We start from the raw sequence: 19,123 nt of genomic DNA, 5'->3' as shown, positions 1-19,123 counted from the left end.
GGCACCCGGTGAAGCTATTGGCTGGGAGGCTTCAGGTCCCTGCGCACTGGCGATGGAGCGCTCTCATAAACAGCGCTCACACTGACTCAACACACACACACCAAACTGTATGGGAACATGTCGCAGTACACGCTGGGCGGTAAGAAGCCTAAATTGCTCTTCTTTTTATACTTTTACTGCTTTTGTTTAGTCTTATAGTTCTGTGTTGCGGGCTTGTTTTGATTTGTAGCTTCATTGCATATTTTTTCTGACAGAGAGAAAAAACAAATATGAGAACCTGGCGCATATTTTATTAAAAATATACTATTCTGCCATTTTTTTGAAATGTACTGAGATATTAGGAAGAGCGGAAGGGGAGGAGACAGTTTAAGGAGAGGGGTTTTATGCAGTCCAGCAACTGAGGCTTGAGTTAAATTGTGCAGAGGCTGCAACTAGAAATTGGAAGCTGTCCCTGATTCTGTTTGCTGTAGATAACTTTGTGTGAATAAGGACCAAGAGGTTGTGGGCAAATAAAATGGTTTAGAATAAGCTTCAAATGCTTGTAATGGTTGCTTTGTCATTGTGTATTTGTAAAGTCTGATTTGTGGACAGATAGAATAGCTGCTGCAAAGCTGTGGCTAATCACTTTCTGCCATTGTAAAGTTACTGCATGTTGTTACTATATGCATGATGGAGTGAAGCCAACAGCAGCCTATGCACACCACCGTAATATAATACAGACAGATGCTGAATTGGCACAGCTCAGGTTTCCCCATCATCTCATTTGGACTCCAATCACGTCCACTGGCTGAGTCATATTTTAGAGCGATCCCTTCACCTTATATTTCCTAACGTCACTGCTGCATCCAGCCCTCCTGTACTTTTCATCTCTTAATGGAGTCTGTCTGAGGAGCTGCCTGCTCCTGTACAGGTGGGGCTGAAGTGGATCTGCACTGACAGGCAGCACTCAATTGCTTTGATAGTGATCACATCTTTGTAAGTATATGCACCCAATGCAGTATGCCTTACATCTCTGATAAGTGTGTTGTGATGACAGAATCCATGTAAGGCACTTATTATTGGGACACACCCCTCAGATATTCAGATGAGATTTTTAGCTCCTGATTAAACTCGTCTGTTCCCATCAGCGATGTTGTGCGCCCAAACTAAATACATCCTCATATTTTACATCTAATTTCTGAAAAAAGAAAATGACATTCCTCCCTATTATGTCATTGGTTTTATATAAATCCTTTTACAAAAAAACAGCTTTTTATTCTCAGTGGTGATTGTTTACCTTGTGATGGTCACTGGCTGAGACTCACAGCTTTCCAGCCATGTTTTCCCCATTATCCCCCAGAGTGTGTGATGCATGAGTCATCCAATATACATCATTATCTGACGTTAAATGAGCATCAAGGCTCTGTTTAAACCGCCTCAGTGGGGCAGCTCTGTCATAATTTTATATACATTGTGCTCAAACCCATAGAGCTTTATGTTGAGATTCTATTCAAGAATTCATGTTTTTAAAGGGAGCCTATTTACGACAGTACCCAGAATTAGTTTCAGGGAAATCTGGGTAAAGTAATGCATTACATTTGATGCATTGGTCCAGCCATAATGTGATCTGTGATTTCAGTATTCTTGTATATTACTGTGATATACAGTAATGCTTGAACATACATATGCAGAATAAATATGTACAGTAATGTTGTCAGTGTGTGGGAAAATAACATAATAGTTTAATTGTTTAAAATCACATTGCTGCTTAATGTGTAAGATGCTCCAGTGATGAAGAAAAACACACACGATTTGATTACCGTTGAAACTGTCACCAACGCAGTGCATGTGTGCTGCTTCTTCTGTGAATCAAAGCTGTGACAATACCATTTATACAATTATGATTACAACCCTGAGACATTTCCTCTTTCATCTCATTAAGGATGCAGAGTGCACACACAACAAGATAATGCTTAGAGTCAGATGTCCAAAGATCTTTTGTAATGAATTTAGCTTTATGGAAAGTCTCTCTTTCATATTTTACTTCATTGACAGGTCACTCAAATGACTAAACTGACTTGATCTGTGGTCAGATCTTGTCTCTGTCTTTTCCCTGTTTTCTCTCTATTTATTTCTCTCAGTTGCTTTCTTCCTCCTGATAACTCACAGATTCACTCCACCTGACTCTCTAATACTCCTCATTAATCCCATTAAAACAATATTAAACAGTGGCCGCTTTGTCTTCTGTCTAGTTCACCTGCAGATCCTGCTGGCTGTGGGCCTGGCTGTGTTCTGCTACTGTCTGGTTCTCGGGTGCGTCCTTTGCTGTCGCAGAAGGAAGAGTGTCTCATCAGAGGACAAGGAGGCAGTTTTTTTGTCTCCTCATCCTGCCGAGAGGGTGACTGTGACATTGACCCCATCTCCGTGTACCCAACCTGTCAAGCAGCAGTATGAGGAGCTGGACGGGGATGTGTTGGAATTCCCTTCCTCTAAAAGCAGCTCTTCTCCCTCTGAGGATGACCTCACTGCTCTGCCCTTTGACCACAGCCCTACCAGATCAGCAGAGCTGGTGCAGTCTGCTGGGTCTTCTGTTCCGATGCGGCGCCTCAGCACCCCAGCTGTCCCCTGCACACCCAATAAAGCTGCACGTCACAGCAGAGCCTCTCTGCCCTCCCTCACTAAGCTGAACCTGGTGTCCAGGTCCCGTCGGGCAATGGGTCGGCGCAGCACTGTGAGCGGTGAAAGTTTTCTTTACAGCGAGAGCAGTCGACTGACTGCTGGTGCATCCAGCGCTCCCACCCAGCAAGGAGAACCCTATCTGTCACAGTACGGCTCTAGCTCTCTCTCTGTCTCCTCCAAGCCAGCTCCTCTACTGCATTTCTCCTTGCTCTTCTCCTCTGCCTGTGGCACCCTGATGGTCAACATCCTGGGGCTCTCGGGGACCAGTCGAAGGCGCGCTGGGGTGTTTGTCCGGGTCAGCCTTCCTCCCCTCTGCCCCTCCCCTCAGCAGATAGCCTCCCGGCGCCGCAGCCTCAGCCCAGACCTCCACAGCCAGAGCTTTGTGCTGCAGGTGGGCTCTTTGGAAGATCTGCACACCTGCACTTTGAGACTTGCTGTCTACAGCAGGGACTTCTCAGGCCTAAGAGAGGCTGCGCTGGGTGTGGTGGAGCTGCCCTGTGAACAAATGGATTGGGAGCCTGACACCACCACCACCTACACCAGGCAGCTCGTCCCAACGAAAACCAAGCTAAAAAAGGTATATAGTGGTTATATCATTTCCTTTGACACAGGCATTACAATAACAGAAGTATTTCACAGCTCTAACGATGGTCTCTGCATAAGGCTGGGCTGTCTATTGCTGAGAAAGACATAAAGAAAACAGGAAAAAGGGCTGTGGCATTCACTTTTGCTCAAGAGGTAGAAAACCTACCAGAATGCACTGCACTGCACCAAACCAATAAATGCTCCCACTGGTGGGTGATGTAATGTGAGTTTGTCCACTTTGACACAGGAAACAATATGGTGACAAATGATCTCAAATTACAGTTGAATGGTAAGCCAAGATTTGTTTCTGAAAACACTAGGTAAAAAATAGGCAACACAGTAACAGAATCTTTGTTCAGATTTCATCAACACTGCTTACTCTTACTTTTTGATCTCAGCTTTTTCAACCTGTTTTCACAATACAGGAAACAGTATGCCACCCACTTCCTGTTTTTTCTGAAGACATTTTAGATGAGAACTAGTATACAGTAACAGAGTCTTTGTTTTTTTTATTTTTTCAGCACTGCCTAGTTTTACAGTTTCATCAGAGCTTTGTCTGAGTTTGAGAGAAAGGGAGATTGGTAGCTCTCTTTTGATCTTATACTCTTTGTGATCCTGGTGGCGAGCAAATGAAAATGCCGAACTTCAATCTGCAGTTCAAGCAGCAGCTCTTGAGCCAGTGCTTTGCAACTCCTGGCTAATTATAGGTGGGAGATGAGCAGGGAGATTTGCACTTAGGCCTACTACCCACATTGCTATGATACAAAGCTGGTTGAAAATTCCTTTCAGCATTCAAGAGCAAAGGCGCACAGAGAAAGAATACACACAAAAGTGCAGTGGAAAACACTAGTCTACATGCTACAGATTGCAGATAAGAGGTCTTCTGAACCCAACCCGCACAGGACCTGGCTCTTAGCAACTGAATTGGAGCCCAGACAGGCCCCAAGAACTGAGTAAAGTCCAGTAAATGTAATGATGATGATATGTTGATAAGCTGCTTAATTTGTTAGAAGTTTGTGTGGCACCAAACCAAAACATGTTTGAGATAACTAATTAAATGAATTATATACAGGTTGGCTCAGAGCTTGAATTAAGAGCCGCAATGCATACAAAGAGCACAGTGAGCTGGCTGACTCAGGGGAAAAAATAAACTGTCTCAGGTGCACACACTCTTTAAAAGTAGCTACAGATCAACATTTTCAGAAATACACTTAGGCTACTTGCCTTTTTGCAGAGTTAGATGTGAAGATCTGTACCAAATATGAAGCTGTACAGCCATAAACTAGTTAGCTTAGCTTAACACAAAGATTAGAAACAGGAGGAAACTACAAGCCCAGCTCTGTCCACATGTAATAAAATTTCCCTAATAGTACCCCTAAAACTCACTAATTAACACAATAAAACTTGTTGGTTTAAAAAAGTTTAAAAAAGTGTGAAATAGACAATTTGAGGTTTTATGGCAGATTACATGCTGCAACTTTCCAGCTAAGCAAAGCTAACTAGCTGGTGGCTATAGCCTCATACTGAACAGAGAGACTCTTCTAACTCTCAGCAAGAAAGTGAATTAGCATTTTTTCCCAAACTATTGCTTTAAATGAACTGAAGCAAACTCTAATATGATAAGACATCCAAGTCAAAGGGCTAATTTGATAGGCTGGCTAAAGATGTAGCTGTTGCTGATGTAATGAGGCTTTTTGTCAGGTCCTTTTGGCTCCTGTCAGATCCGGTCAAGATTTTGCACAGACCTTAGACCCATAGCAATTGAACTCTCACGCAAACAATGACAAAATAAACTAGAACGTGTGGATCAAAGATCTGGTGTTGTGCTGCAACCTTCAGTGCAGATTAAAGCAGGGTGAACTTTGGGTTTATATGTGTGTCCGTGTTTGTGGGTTGATGGTGGGGACTGCGCAGCAACTACTTTTTGGAGCACTGACTGTTTGCACTACTCTCTCTGATTGTAGTTTATGCTTTATGTAAAATATCTTTTTTACAAAGTCTGCATTTTCAGTTGATTTAACGGATAGGGAAACTGCACACGCAGGTCTATAAATAATACATATCATGTTTTATCCATGAAGGAATGTAGCATCTAATCAGCTCTCCCATTAGCCAGTTTTCCACTGTTGTTAGTCATGGTGACGTTGTTAGCGACTGCAGAGCAAACAAGCAGAGTGCAGCAAATTGGCAGCACGCCCACGCCATGCCCTCTGCGGCTCTGTTGAAACACTGCCAGAGGGCATCAATAACTGGCTCTGAAGGGAGGGGGGTCCTGTTGTGTCAGTGGACATTACTCAGTCAGTCACTGTGATTTTTTTGCCAAAGAGGTTGGTATCATTTTTCCCATTTTACATGTGAACATCAGAGTCAGGTGCACTTACCTCTGTCCCTCTTTCCATGTCCATGTACAGTTCATCCTCTCCTACACACACACACACACACACACACACCATCACCTTTCTCTTTCTCAATGACGGCAGCTGCCAGGTGTGAGTGTGTAACTGTGTGGGTGTGGAGTGGGAGATTGCTATGAAAGAGCAGGGCTGCCCTAACTCTTTTAACTCTTTAAAGAGTGGGTGTGTATAAGGAGAATGTGCAGCAGTGACTCCATCTTGTAATAAAGGCACTTCCTGGATTTATGGTAAAACACCCGGCTTTGTAATCAGTGTAACGGAACCAGGTCGGAGTATTGATGACTGTTCATCTGCATTACATCAGTTGTTTTGACATTTCATGGGAATATAGGGCATGACGTGGCAGCAATTGAGGACTTTGCATTTTATCACAAAAGGAGCCTAGTCATGGCGGAGCTAATATTGAATGTCACGATGATCAGCACTAAGTTCTTAGTTTTCAGAGAATGGCAGGCTCTGAATTTTTTTATTTATCACAGTCTAACACGATTTTCTTCAAATAGCCTCTAACCTCAGCTCCTTATTGTCAGTCATGAATAAGAATTATATTATGAATGCATAAAGTGATGACATAACTGAGAATAAGTGATCAACACATGCAGTAAATCCATATTGTCATCATATTTTGTACATACATTTTTTTTTAATCAACAGAGCACGGTGGGTTTTCCACTAGAACCTGCCTGCCAAATGTTTGCATGTTATTTTTTTGTTTCCTCAGCTATACGTGAGACAATGTTCTGGGTCTTTGCCCTGCTAGATGTTTACCTTTTATTCTGGGCCTCTCATTTACTTTGGCTGCACACAATTCTGAGCTGGTCTTCAGCGTCTAATGGGCTTATCTCAGCTTGTGGGCTGAAAGCAGGTGCCCACGGTATATTAAAAAAAAAAAAAAAAAGATTCAGTTCATTGTTACCTTTTATCTACATAGGGAGCAGGCCCTCATCCACAGAGATCATCTTGGTGCACCACTACATTTCTACAGTAGCCCACAGTGGACAAACCAAACATGGGCTCTAGATAGGGCCATCTGTGCTGTTGCGTCGGCCACCTGACAAGCAGTGTATCAAAAACACAGTTTACAACGTGAAACAGCTTTATTTAGTGTTTTTACCGGTTTAAATCACTGGGTCTGGTTGCTTTAGAGAGGAAGAGATCTCTGAGGATAATTTGGTTCCTGCTACAAAAAAACAACTGAACTTTTGGATCTTAAATTATCAAAGAAAAATGGTGAGCTCAGACGATTAGGTGCTGGGCTAGTGGCCCATCTCTGATGAGCCACAGAGTGTAGGAGAAACACTGATTTATAACGTGAAACTGCTTTATTTGGTGTTTTTTCTGGTTCTAATCAATGGGTCTGTTTGTTTTGGAGAGACAGACACCTATGCAGATAATATGGCTCCCAGTAAAAAACTCCTGAACAATGACCACTGAAGGAAATCTTGCAAAGTTTCAGCTGGTTGTAATCTGCAGTCTTCATCTCTAGATGCCAGTAAATCCCCTTTTATAGTTAATGACATAAAGAAGGTATGAAGTTAAAAAATAACAATAATGCTCAGTCAGACATAGTCATCCTGAATTGTGACACCATTGCTGTGTCATATTTCTGGTATACAGATGTGAAGTTTTACCATTATCCAGTATCAGCTGGAAAGTTTGATGAAAGGTTGAAAAACTTGAGTTCCCTGGAAAATAAATCCTTCTATAGCTTCAAGGTTTGTTTGGCAAAGTGTGTGCAGAATAACATCTCCCCTCCTAAAAAGCAGTGTAAGTGTGAGTGATGGTCTCTGAGGCAAAGTGCTAGTGACAGACAGACGCAGTGAACCGAAACTCACTTGTTGGATGAAATCGCCTTCACACTCTGCTGCCCGGCCTCAGAAAGTTGCTGGTGGGCTAACACTCGGCTAGCTGACAGCAGACGGTGACTCATCGCACCCCAAACAATGCAAGCTAATGAGACCTGGCATGAAATCTGATGGGAATTACCATCATACTTACACATCAGCTATTACTTTTATCACAGAGAGCCTGTATTATTTCAGGACAAATAATTGGAAAGAAAATGCTGAACCCTGATGGCTAAATATAACCAATATTACAGATTAGCTTTAAGTGATTGAAAATGTGATATAGATTCATGCCAGCTGAGCTCCTTGGTCAGGTCAATCCACGATGGCTCATGAATAAAACTGATTATCTTTTGGGTAGATCTTTCTGATGAAGAAAAACTGATTCAAATTAAATCTCCTAACCTGTTTCCTGTCATTGACTGGCAGTGATTCAAAGTGAATCCCTATGATGGAGATCTGAAACACTGATTCTGACAGCATCAGTGCTTTGGTCGTCACATTCACTGACAGAACCACAGAGGCATATTTAGCATGGCTTTTAAGTGTTCTACAGCTTGAATCTGCTCCCATCCCTTGCTGTCTCTCCTTGATTTCGTTCCCAAAGGATGAAGGGAACATCCGCTACCTGAAAGAAGACATTTTCCCTCTCTTGCTAAATCTCTCACATTTTTTTTTTATCTATCGTTACCACTTTCAGAGTGTGAGTTCTCAGGAAACGCTGGGTCACAGGAAGAACTCGATGTGTGTGCCGCGGGCTTTGGGCCAGCTATTCATCCTGCTGCAGTACCAGACGCTGGCCCAGCGCATAAAGGTGATGGTCCGAAAGGCTGAGAATCTGGCCAAGCTCACACGGATCCCAGGAGCTCCAGGTAAAGAATGAAGAAGTAAAAGCATTACCTTACATGATGCCCCATGAGAATGTTTGCTGCTCCCAACACAAGTTGCCACATCTGTTTTGGCAACTACAACTACTTGGATAAAGTTCATGCTCAATGTCTCAATGTCATGCTACGTCTGTATTTGTTTTACAAGACACCATGTGAAAATAGGTTGGACAAGTAGATATGCCGTCAATTTCTTGGTGAGGACTCTCTCTTAAAGATACAATAAAAATTGGTTTGGAATCCTTTAACTGCGTTGCAGATGTCAAGTAAAACTGTATATCCTGTTGTAATGTAGCCTGGTCTAAATCCCAGGGTGTCAAATAATGCTGCTTAAGCGGTAGCCCATGGCATCAGATACTGAGCCAAAATGCACCCTTTAGCATCTTTGTCAGATGCAATGGGCTTTCAACCAACTTTATTGTTAGCCCATCTGTGTAATTATTAGCAGTTAGAGCAACAGATGTAGTATAAAGAGTGGGGAAGGCCACTTAGGCAGGTGACAGTGGAGGTGGAGGAGTCCAACAAGCACAGGACTTTGACCTCAAAGACCAGTGTTTGTGTCCCGTGTGAAACTAAAAGTCATTGTTAAGGTTTGTCATGTCAGTCATTGGTCACCTGTTGTTGGTCATTTGAGTTAACTCCTGTGACTAACATCAGCCACAATCTTTTCCTAGGTAGTTTGTTGCCTAAAGCTAACTGCTGACCTAACTGTGTCAATATACAATGAAAAAGCCTGCCCATGGTGTCAAATTATGGCGAGTTGGGATGAGATCAAGTTAAACAATTAAAATTCTTCATCCTAATTTTCCTCTCTAAAACCTGCGCTAGTTTTTCTGACACTTAGAGATAACAGACAACCTAAAACACATAGTGATATATTATCCCCTTTAAGTTTATTTTACAAACTTGTTAGCAAACAGCTGTCTGTTTACACATCCAGCAGTTATGCAGCAGCAGCAGCATTGATTTAGTATTTTTAGACACATGATTAACGTAAGTCCATTATTTGCTTTGCTTTAGCTCTGTTTTGCTCCCCACCACCTCCTGAGAGAAATATTTGACTCTCAAGGTGCTAAATTCTTCACTATCTTCAACTGTTTGATTGTGAGCAGCATGTAGTTGATTTATTGGAGTTATTTTGTTGAAAACAATTTCCTGCTGCTGTTGGAAACGAAAATGGTGAGAGCTGTGAGACTGAACCAAAACAGTAATGTTGCAGAACCAAAAAAGAGAGCTGAAAGAGGCTAAAACAGTGTGGAGTTAAGTGGAACTGCAGAGTCAAGTGATAAATACCAGAATCAAATCTTACAAGTCATCATGTGAACTACCGACAGTATAGAAATACTGGGCACTTTAAGACCTGACTTCTCAAAATTTTGTGGTAAAACACTTTGAATTCTTTGATTTTAAATGTATTATTTTTAACCTTTTCTCAGTTCACTTTTGACACATTTGCATACAGCCATGCAGCTTTAAACCTGCCTGCAGTTTGCAAATATTGGTACTATACTCACACTGTATGCTGCAATTTACATGAGCAAACTGGCTGACATGTACACTCGTCATGAGCTTTATAGCCTCTGTCTGCGTTCTTCTCTATTGCCTCAGCCACAGTCAGACAGACCGGATCCCCAATTGGCTTGTAGTATAATCAGATTAGGAACCGAACAGCCTGGTGTCATTTCCCCTCCTGTCTGCATCATATCTCACTGCATCTGATTTAAAGCTCTGCTTTGATGATGCTGGTGAGGAGGAAAAAGGGCATTGTATAAGAGGAAAACAACTTTTAATGTTTTGGTTTCTCGCATTTAAGGAAACAGTTCGAGGCTGGTGGTCAGTTACGTGTTCTTTGTGAGTTTCAGGATCAAATTTTTTTCTGAAATCTGTCTGAATACATGCCCTGCAGATGCACGATTCTTGTCTGACAATGACATATTGCTTCTTAATTTTAGTAAATCCAATTAGCATGCTAGAGTGGATTTACAAGGGAAATTATATTTTGCAAGTGATGATGCAGATTTGGAACAGTGACAGTGGGGAGGGTGCCACAGTGGGTTATGAGATTACAGATCAGCATATGTAGATCGTTTCATGGGGAGTTAAAATCACACAACACACAAGACTGCAATGCATTTATTTATTTCTGTATTTTTTTATACCAGCACCCTTGTAGAACAGAACCAGTTCAACTAAATAGGTCAAATCACTGTGACATTATGCTGACAACAACAGTCACTTCTGGGCAGACAACTGACAACTGGTTTGAATTGCAGAGAAACAGGAATTGGCAAACTTGTTTATTTCTGCTGTCATTTTCAGCCATAGTTGTAGCAATAAAGATATATAATTAAACAGTGGTGAAAAATAACACTGCAGTATTAGCATAAGGCGACTGCACAATGTCTCACTTCAAACAGATGTTTTGGGCCTAATTAAGGGATTTGTCCCAAATGTATTGATGTGGTTGTGGTGCTATAGCTTTGTAAAAAATGCCTGAACATACTGCGGATGATTTGTAAACAGAGCTTCAGCCTGTTAGCATCATCAGCTAAACTCCCTTACTGACCCAGTTTACACCTCATAGGAGACTCAGTGACAATGTACCTGGCCATTCCTGGCCATTTTGTAATTAAGTTGCTTGTAGTGTGAACATAGCATAACACATTTAAACCACAGACATTAACTATAAATTCACAGTGCCTCTGTTTCATCTGTTGGTAATGTTAGTTTTAATGAAAAACTTGTTCGTTCGCCAGCTTCAATGCTGGACCAGCTCGGTCTCACTCCCAACATCTCAAATATCAACCCTTGGTCATTGGCCCTCAGTGGCAGACAACAATGCACAGATGCACACATAGCGGTGGCAGTTTCTGATGCTGTAAGCAGCTACTGTAGTATAAAGAGTGAGAAAGTCCACATAAGGATGGGAGGGGAGGTGGATGGGTCAAACAAACTTAAGACTTCCACCAAGGAGCCTTCTGTTCGTGTCCTATGTGAAACCAAAAGTCAGTTGAATAATTTAAATAATGTAGTGCAGTAGTATGTGTAGCATGCTACGCTAGTGACAAATGTCACATGATGTTACATTATGTTAGTAACAACAGTAGATATTTTATGCCAAAGCATGTTTTTTTCTGTACCTAACCACATACTTTAGTTGCCTTACCTTAAGTAAACCTAAAAAAGAAGGCTTACCTATGTTCTAAATTAATTTTGAAAAAGACTGAATGCGTTTAGTGACCAAAAACTGTGCATTTCCTGTGAAAAAAAAAGTTTATTTTTGAAAAGACACCATACACGGAACAAACATAAATTGACACGCTGTCCCTCAACATCCAAAACTAACACAGGAGGGTACCTAGCACATCATATTTGGACGTGTAGTGCCATTGTGTGTGCAGCATGTTCTCATCCCAACTCTACAACTTGGGGTGAGAACATGTTCACTCAACGGTAAAGTCAAGTAGCCTGTTAGCTAACACAATGCCCATAAAGTTGTTAATTTGATTACTTAAAATGCAATGAGACAGAAAGCTTACTTGTTACAAAATGCCACCAGGCTGACAGATTTTCCCAACTCCTGATACTGTAAGGTCTTTTTGACTGATGCAGGGATTTTCCATCTGAGAGTTATTGCAAACAAACATTGTGATGCAGTCTGTACAGTGTGAAAATATGAATTACATAAAACAAATCATTAATGGCTGTAATTTTTACCCACAGACCACTATGTTGTCATCAACCTGCGTCAGGATGGGAAAATAATAGGTACCAAGGAGACCAAAGGGGCCAGCGGTCCAAATCCAGTCTGGAATGCTCCCTTCCTGTTTGACGTGCCCTCTGGTGACATCACTCAGCTACCACTGGTGCTGGAGTTTATTGTCATGCAGGTAGGAGGTTATTTGGCAAACTCCTGTATATACATTACATTACAGCAGCAACATTCAGTTTTATGTAATATGCTGAGATATTGGTAACTAAATGTCTTCACAGTTTGTAATTCAGTTATCTCTTTGTATCTTTAGGGCCGCCTCTACACCAAGAGCAGTATTCTGGGTCGGGTGTTGATTGGCAATGACGTCTCAGAGGCAGGACAGGGACACTGGAAGGAAATGTGCAGTCGGGGGCAAATAGAGACGGCTCGCTGGCACACCATCCAATCAGATTTGCTGTAGGACTGATTGACAAACTGTGGGACTGTCCCTCCGCCACCCAGTGACAGAAACGCATAGAGGTGACGTTAGGTGGGAATAACATGCAACTGGGGTTCACACGCTTTGAAGTATTTCTTTATGGTCTTATTTTTATTCTGTTGCAGATATTGGTAGCTTTGATAACTTTAACAACATATGTTCATGAATCAAATAAGTTTAAGTGTTCATGCTGTTTTAGGGAGAGACAAATCAAATATCCAGATGGTCCATGAGTATCTACAGAGCTGCAGAAGGAGAGACACTGATCACTGCGTGGAGGAGGGATGTGCAGCAGCTTTCTCCATATCAACAGTATTCTGCATCCCGACATTGCCTTTGTAATTATTTCCACTGTGACTTCTTGTATCTGTATAACTGTATCATATTGGTTGTATGCAACCTGTGCTAATGTTGTGGTGGTGTTTGTATTGTGCCCAGAGGCTACAAATGTTAGTGTGGAAAGTTACGGAGCATATTTGGTATGTTACCACTCTGCTTGTGGTTTGCTGTGGTGTGTTACTGTGCCAGTATTTGTCCACGTACAGTACTGTAAACACCTTAGGAACATGTACCAGTGACATGCCTGCTGAGTTATAGTTTTTTTGTTTTTTTGGTGGTTGTTTTTTTTTAGGACTGGTAAATTTTGGTCTCTTTTCATACATAGGAAGCTACAATGACATGTGGGTTCACAGATACCACAGCTCAGTTCTGGATATATACTTAGATGGTTTTAACAGTTCTATAATAGCTACAACTTTATTCAACAATAACGCAAAACAGATGATTGTGACCAAGCAGCAGCATTATCAAATAACATTACTGACTGTCATACACTTTGCATACACTGTTGGTCCTTTGCTATTGGATTTTATTATTAAACACAACCTGCAGCAGTGTGTCAATTTTTGTCTTATGATTCCTCACATTACAAGAGAAGCCTCAGTGAAGAATAACACTAAACATGATTGCATGATGACTTCAGCATGGACTGACAACTTTCTCTGCAGTCACTGGAACACTGTAAAATAGAAACTGAAATACATGTGGCCAATTTTAGACAGACTTGCACAGCAAATATAAGGCAGTCAAAAACCAACAATGAATTAAACCATCCATCATTCTCAAGTTGGAAAATTAAATTGGAAAATATTAAAATAATATTATTCAGTATGAATAAAAGGAGCACTTTCAGTCCTATTTTCAGCCACAAGACACATTAATATTACACCTTCATTTTAGGGGTTAAACTAACATTTGTCTGGCCTATTGTCAGCATTAAAAATGACTGCAGCTTAAGGGGTAACGCCACAGTGTCCAGACTAAAGATGTAAGAAATATGTCTTAATAACACATTCATTTCAGTATTTGAAAAACCAACACTAGCAAAGCAAAAGGGGTTTTAACATAACAATTCTTAACATCTCAGCATTTCGTCACATAAAACAGTGACAGAAAAATCTATTATGTGTTAATACTAACATAATTTTTGGGGGGTTTCTAGGAAGGTTTAGTTGTGTTTGTATTTATACTATATTGACCATGTTGATGCCTGCTGGTGGCATGTATTGTCTTACCTGTATATGAATGTCTTTACTTTTAAAAGGGAACAGCTTCAGAATTCCTTTAATTGATATATAAAGGAATTTTGCCAAAGATGTGGATTTTGTTGAGTTTTTTTTTTTTTCAATGTATTTCTTTGAAATATGCCTATTCTATTGCTGGAACATCAAACCCAGGAGACAAACGATGAATAAATGTATGTTTGTGAAAAGAATTGTGTAAATGTGGTCATTTTATGCATCATAAAGGGTTGGGAATATGTCAGCATAGAGAGTTTTCATCCTGCTAAAAGCTACGCTGCTACATCACACTAATATAGCTGAGGAACACAATAAAGAGGAAAAATGTTCAGTTTAAAAGATAATGTATTGCATTGTGATTTTCGTAGTATACTAGAATATAAATCAATCTGAACAAGACAGCATTCAGACAGCGAGAGCAGTGATGTATAAAGGGTATACTCACCTCTTTTTCTGGTCATTTACAGCATCAGCCAAAAACCCTTTGGAATAGATACCTTCAGTAGCTAGCTAGCTAACCCTATGCTTTTCAGGATCTGATTTTGGCTTTGGATTGGGGAAAAATGTATATATATAAAATCTGAAACAATTGCATGAGAGTCTATGGAGCACAGCTGGTGTAGTTGTCGGACCCTTGTCGGAGCTGGCTGATGCTATGCTATGCATTTGTGGGGCAGGCTTAGCAAGGGGTCAGTTAAGCCACAGGGGTAGGTGCTGGCGGCAGCTGCAATTAGTGAGAGGTTGGCTTCTGCTCTTGTGATTGTACACAGCTATGTGCTCCTGCATTAAGAGTTTATGATGGTTCAACTTTTTCAACTTGCCATCACAGCTTGAAATGTGACCATGACAGCCAGAGAAACTACAGAAACGATCCAGGAGCTATTGGTTATGTTATTGGTGATTTGGTTCCTTGAATCTTCTTTACCAACAGAGAACAAGATCGGCTTTGGAGCATCAACTGCAAACTTTCTACTGTATATTCATCATGTCATATTGCAAACTATTTCTTCTATTTTATGCTGTGTGGTGAGATTAAACTACTGCAGATGGATAGCCACAGCCTGTGGTGTATGGTACAGGTTGTTGGTCTCATAAGACGTTAGCTATAGGAGCCACAGTGGTGGTGTTTTGCCCTGCTGCCAGCAATTCAAAATACAGAAAATCGACGCCAGCGGGTGACAGATGTAGCAACAATTGAAGGTTTCTGCAGCCATCCTAAAAACTCCGTACTGACTGCACTGAGGCACAGCTTTGAGCTAAATGCTAATGCTACCATGATAACATGCTCACAGTGGCAATGCTAACATGTTTTAGCAGAGATAGGCCTAATGTTTACCATGTTCATCATCTTTAGAGTTGGTCAGACAGTTCACTCAAAAACAAAACCTTGAGTAATTTGGCACTACAAGAAAAAACATGGAATCACCAAAGTCATTAGGGATCACTCGCCTGGGGCGCATGAATGTCTGAGGAAGCTTTAATGCCTTTGACAGTTGTGGGTATGGCTGTGACATTTCTGTCTGGACCAGACTGACAAGCAAGCCCACAAACTGACACTGCCGTCAATGGATGATGGATAATGTTCAAAATGTGTATGTGACTGGCTAAAATATGGAGCACCAGCAGAATGATCCTTAAAATAACTTTGTCCTGACCCTGAACAACAGACTGTAATGATGATGTCACTGGAGACAAATGCTGGAGCTGCTCCAGGGACGGTGAAAAACTAAACTCCTCAGACATTATGACAGCTATTATGGTGATTTACAATACAATATACTTGATTGTCCCCTCGGGGAAATTTGTCTTGGACTTAAATGCTGTGCACATGGCACATGACATATCGTCTTATCTTATAGGTGCCTTCATAGTAGTGGGCTAATGATAAAAACAAGCAACATATAAACATATAAACAAGTACTGGAACACATCACAACCACATATTGCACCTATTACACAACCAGTGATAAGAGCAAGCAACATATTGCACAACCCCTCTGATCATACTGTGAAGCTATTGCACAACCCCTGCAGCCTCAAGCAGCATTTCTTAAATTTTTAATTGAGGTAGGCACAAATGAGTCTTTAAAACAGCAGAGTTAACATTAGTCTACTGGAAAGCACCGTTAAGGTTCAGTTCAGATGCAGAATGCCCCTTTAATTTCTATTCATATCCCTGAGGCATATGAAAACCTTTCCCCTGGTCTTTCCTGCTGGATTTGTCACCTTGGATGCACTCCAATCCTCTGGTCCTGAGATGTTGTGACAAAATGAATACTCTGTGACTAAATCTTTTAGTCATTGTTTCCTGTTCACAGTGGGTGACATCCCTTTGATAGTTATAAATATCCATATGATGTGCAATCCAAAGGTGATGTAATCCAACTCCTGGGGTGATCTTATGTCATATCAGATCACCAAACAAATGTGTCTATTGCCACATACACACACAGTAACAGTACACACACTAATGCACACACCCTCACAAAGAGTCACGTCCTGGATCCTTGTGAGCCAGAAAACCTTCACAATGTGTAAAATGTGGAAATTTATACCTCATGGGCCCAGTTGGATGGAAAACATGTTATAGCACTTAATTACACTCATCACATAATGTCATGCTTCCCATTCATGGCTCCTTTCCTCACTCTGTCATTTGCACCTTCTACTGGCTTGTGCCATCACTTCTGTCCATGAAGTAAGGTTGATGAAAAGCTCCAGATGTGCTCACGAATAAGGGTAAAAGAGTAAAGGTAAAAATACTTTCATCTGACTGTTTATTCAGAGTACTTATTTGTAAGTGAGTGCAATACAAAAATGTATCAATTGTGTTTTTGTTCCCTTTACCTAACTGTACAGTATAAGCTTAATAAATGCAGCAGTGAAATTAAGTGTGCACGCAGATGAAAAAGGTAGCGACCAGGTGCCAGACATGTTAGCAGCACACATCCATGACAAAGCTCAGAAGCTCACTGACACAACGCTGGAAAAAGGCTTAAACGAGAGTGAATCTGGGGTTGGCTTCCACTTTTGCTAACGATCCTGTTTTACGATACTTTTACTGACAGACTGTGGTAAATAATGGACGTCGCAACTATGATGTCACTCAGTTTGTGGACTTTTGGGAGTTTATTAATGGAGATTGACTTGCTAATGGTGGCACCCTCAAGTGGCCTTTTAAATAACTGCAATTTTTGACTTGATAAGTGCTGGCTTCATTTTTTAGTCCCATAAGTTGCGGCTTGATTACAAAGAGTACTTGACCATTCCTGCATAGTTTCCCTTTAAGAAAATGTTTTCCCAAGATGCTCCTGTGTTGCTTAGGAATAAATCCCTTAAACATGAAAGCACAAAATACTGCACATCCTGTTTACTGTAAAGGATATGAAATAAAATTCCTGGCATGAGGCAGTAAAGCATTTGATACAGACATGCCTCTCTTTCTCCATTCCTCTGATGTGCCCACCTCTGCTGGAGGAGGCTAAGTAAATGAGATTTTGTTGATCTATCCGCAGTGTTATCTTCTCTCTGTGTGGGCCGGCAGTGACTCTGTCACTGTTACGAAGATGCTTCAAAGCAGCTAGGAGGAGAATATGGAATTCCATGGTTCAGACACTGAGACAAAGAACAGTTTTGAGAGAGAGTAAGATTGAAATATGTTTTGAGAATATAAGAACAAGAGGGAGACCTTTTAAATTTAGAAATAAAAAATAAAAATATAGCACCACACTGCACCACATTTGCACATTTAATAATTCACACTCTATAAATGGTTCATACATTGTAACTAAGGCTTTATTAAGAGTTCAGCTATCATTTACCGATACTTTATAGGTTAGTTATAAGCAATAGACTAATTAAGAACTTTTGTTTTGCCATGTTGTGAAATAGTCTGGTGTTTGTCCTGTTCCAGTAGGTTGCTTTGTCTTTTTAGCTCTTGAGTCCATTTGGTAGACCTGAGAGCATAGGTTTCATTTCAACACTGGAGGAAACACAAGGGATACCTATACCTTGGGGATCCCCTGCCGGAATATTTTGAGCATACAATTATGGTGTAAATGTCTTTAATTTTGTCATGTAAAAGTCCTCTGCTTCATTCATGTTTTTGTTGGGGAAAATAAATGCACATGTTTTAAATATTGGGACGTGTCCCCTGCACACTCTGGGTAAACCCATAATAGATTATTTTACATCAGACCTTCTGAAACAGTATACTGCAGAGCATCTGGACCACAGTTTATTGTAATTGTTAACATTTTAAACTGCAGACTTGATGATATGGGTGTAAACCAATACATTATTTGTAAATAAATACATAATATCCTCTGACCATATGACAAACATCTAAATATTTCCACTCTGACAGTTGGCGGGCTGAAATCAGGGACTGTCTCAAAAGTGTACATAAAATGGCTCAGAGAACTCCTCAGATTATTTGCCATAGCTTTCATGCTTTTATGTTTTTTTTAATTGACAATTCAACTTCAACTTCATTTCTTTTTCTGGATATTCAATTGTTTATTTCCAGCTGGACCATTACTAGTAACTAAACTTTTATTACACCTAGACTTACTTTTTAAAAAAAATCTTTTTAAAGGTAGCAGTTAAATACAAATAATTAGCCTAATTATTATTTGATTACTTTAGACACATGGTACACGATAACTCATACTGTACATAATACCTCACCACCTCCAGTCATTTCAGTGGAGGTAATGCAGCAAAGGGGAAATGGTTTCAAACATGGTGGTTGGGTTAGAAAGCAGTTGCTGCCCATGTGTACGCTCACAAATGTTGCTTTCCTGTGAAGTGCCAGTCAGTAAAATAGAAGGGGGCGGTCACTGTGGCAGCAGAAAACAACAGAATGGAGGAGCTAATAATGCTGGTGTTTGCATACTCTGAGTTGTACAACACAGTACTAGCAACTTACAGGAACTACCAGAGGACAAACTGAGCTTG

The 19,123-nt window shown here is 40.7% G+C and overlaps 1 protein-coding gene across 2 annotated transcripts; it reads left to right on the top strand.

Annotated features, from left to right (window-relative positions):
• On the top strand, nucleotides 1-13,474 carry LOC117252117 (synaptotagmin-5). 2 transcript variants are annotated; one of them, XR_004501299.2, is made up of 6 exons: nucleotides 1-139; nucleotides 2,232-3,235; nucleotides 8,205-8,376; nucleotides 12,115-12,281; nucleotides 12,417-12,625; nucleotides 12,784-13,474. XR_004501299.2 is itself a non-coding variant. In XM_033618813.2 (5 exons), exons 1-5 carry the CDS (start codon nucleotides 118-120, stop codon nucleotides 12,564-12,566), a joined length of 1,515 nt encoding a protein of 504 aa, XP_033474704.1. In that variant the 5' UTR covers nucleotides 1-117; the 3' UTR covers nucleotides 12,567-13,474. The 2 variants fall into 2 exon arrangements, 1 of the variants encoding a protein (XP_033474704.1); XM_033618813.2 differs by having other exon boundaries at nucleotides 12,417-13,474.
• Nucleotides 13,475-19,123: the final 5,649 nt, after the last annotated feature.

The sequence above is a fragment of the Epinephelus lanceolatus genome, chromosome 2 (genome assembly GCF_041903045.1).
Source record: "Epinephelus lanceolatus isolate andai-2023 chromosome 2, ASM4190304v1, whole genome shotgun sequence".
NCBI classification, from domain to species: Eukaryota; Metazoa; Chordata; class Actinopteri; order Perciformes; family Serranidae; genus Epinephelus; species Epinephelus lanceolatus.
This window is presented reverse-complemented; position numbering and strand designations above follow the sequence as displayed.

Excerpts from the sequence above, each read along its gene's own strand:
- LOC117252117 (XM_033618813.2), top strand. The coding sequence starts at position 118 with ATGTCGCAGTACACGCTGGGCG. Across the intron at positions 140-2,231 it reads GTCGCAGTACACGCTGGGCG|TTCACCTGCAGATCCTGCTG; the intron begins GTAAGAAGCCTA and ends TCTTCTGTCTAG. Across the intron at positions 3,236-8,204 it reads CGAAAACCAAGCTAAAAAAG|AGTGTGAGTTCTCAGGAAAC; the intron begins GTATATAGTGGT and ends TACCACTTTCAG.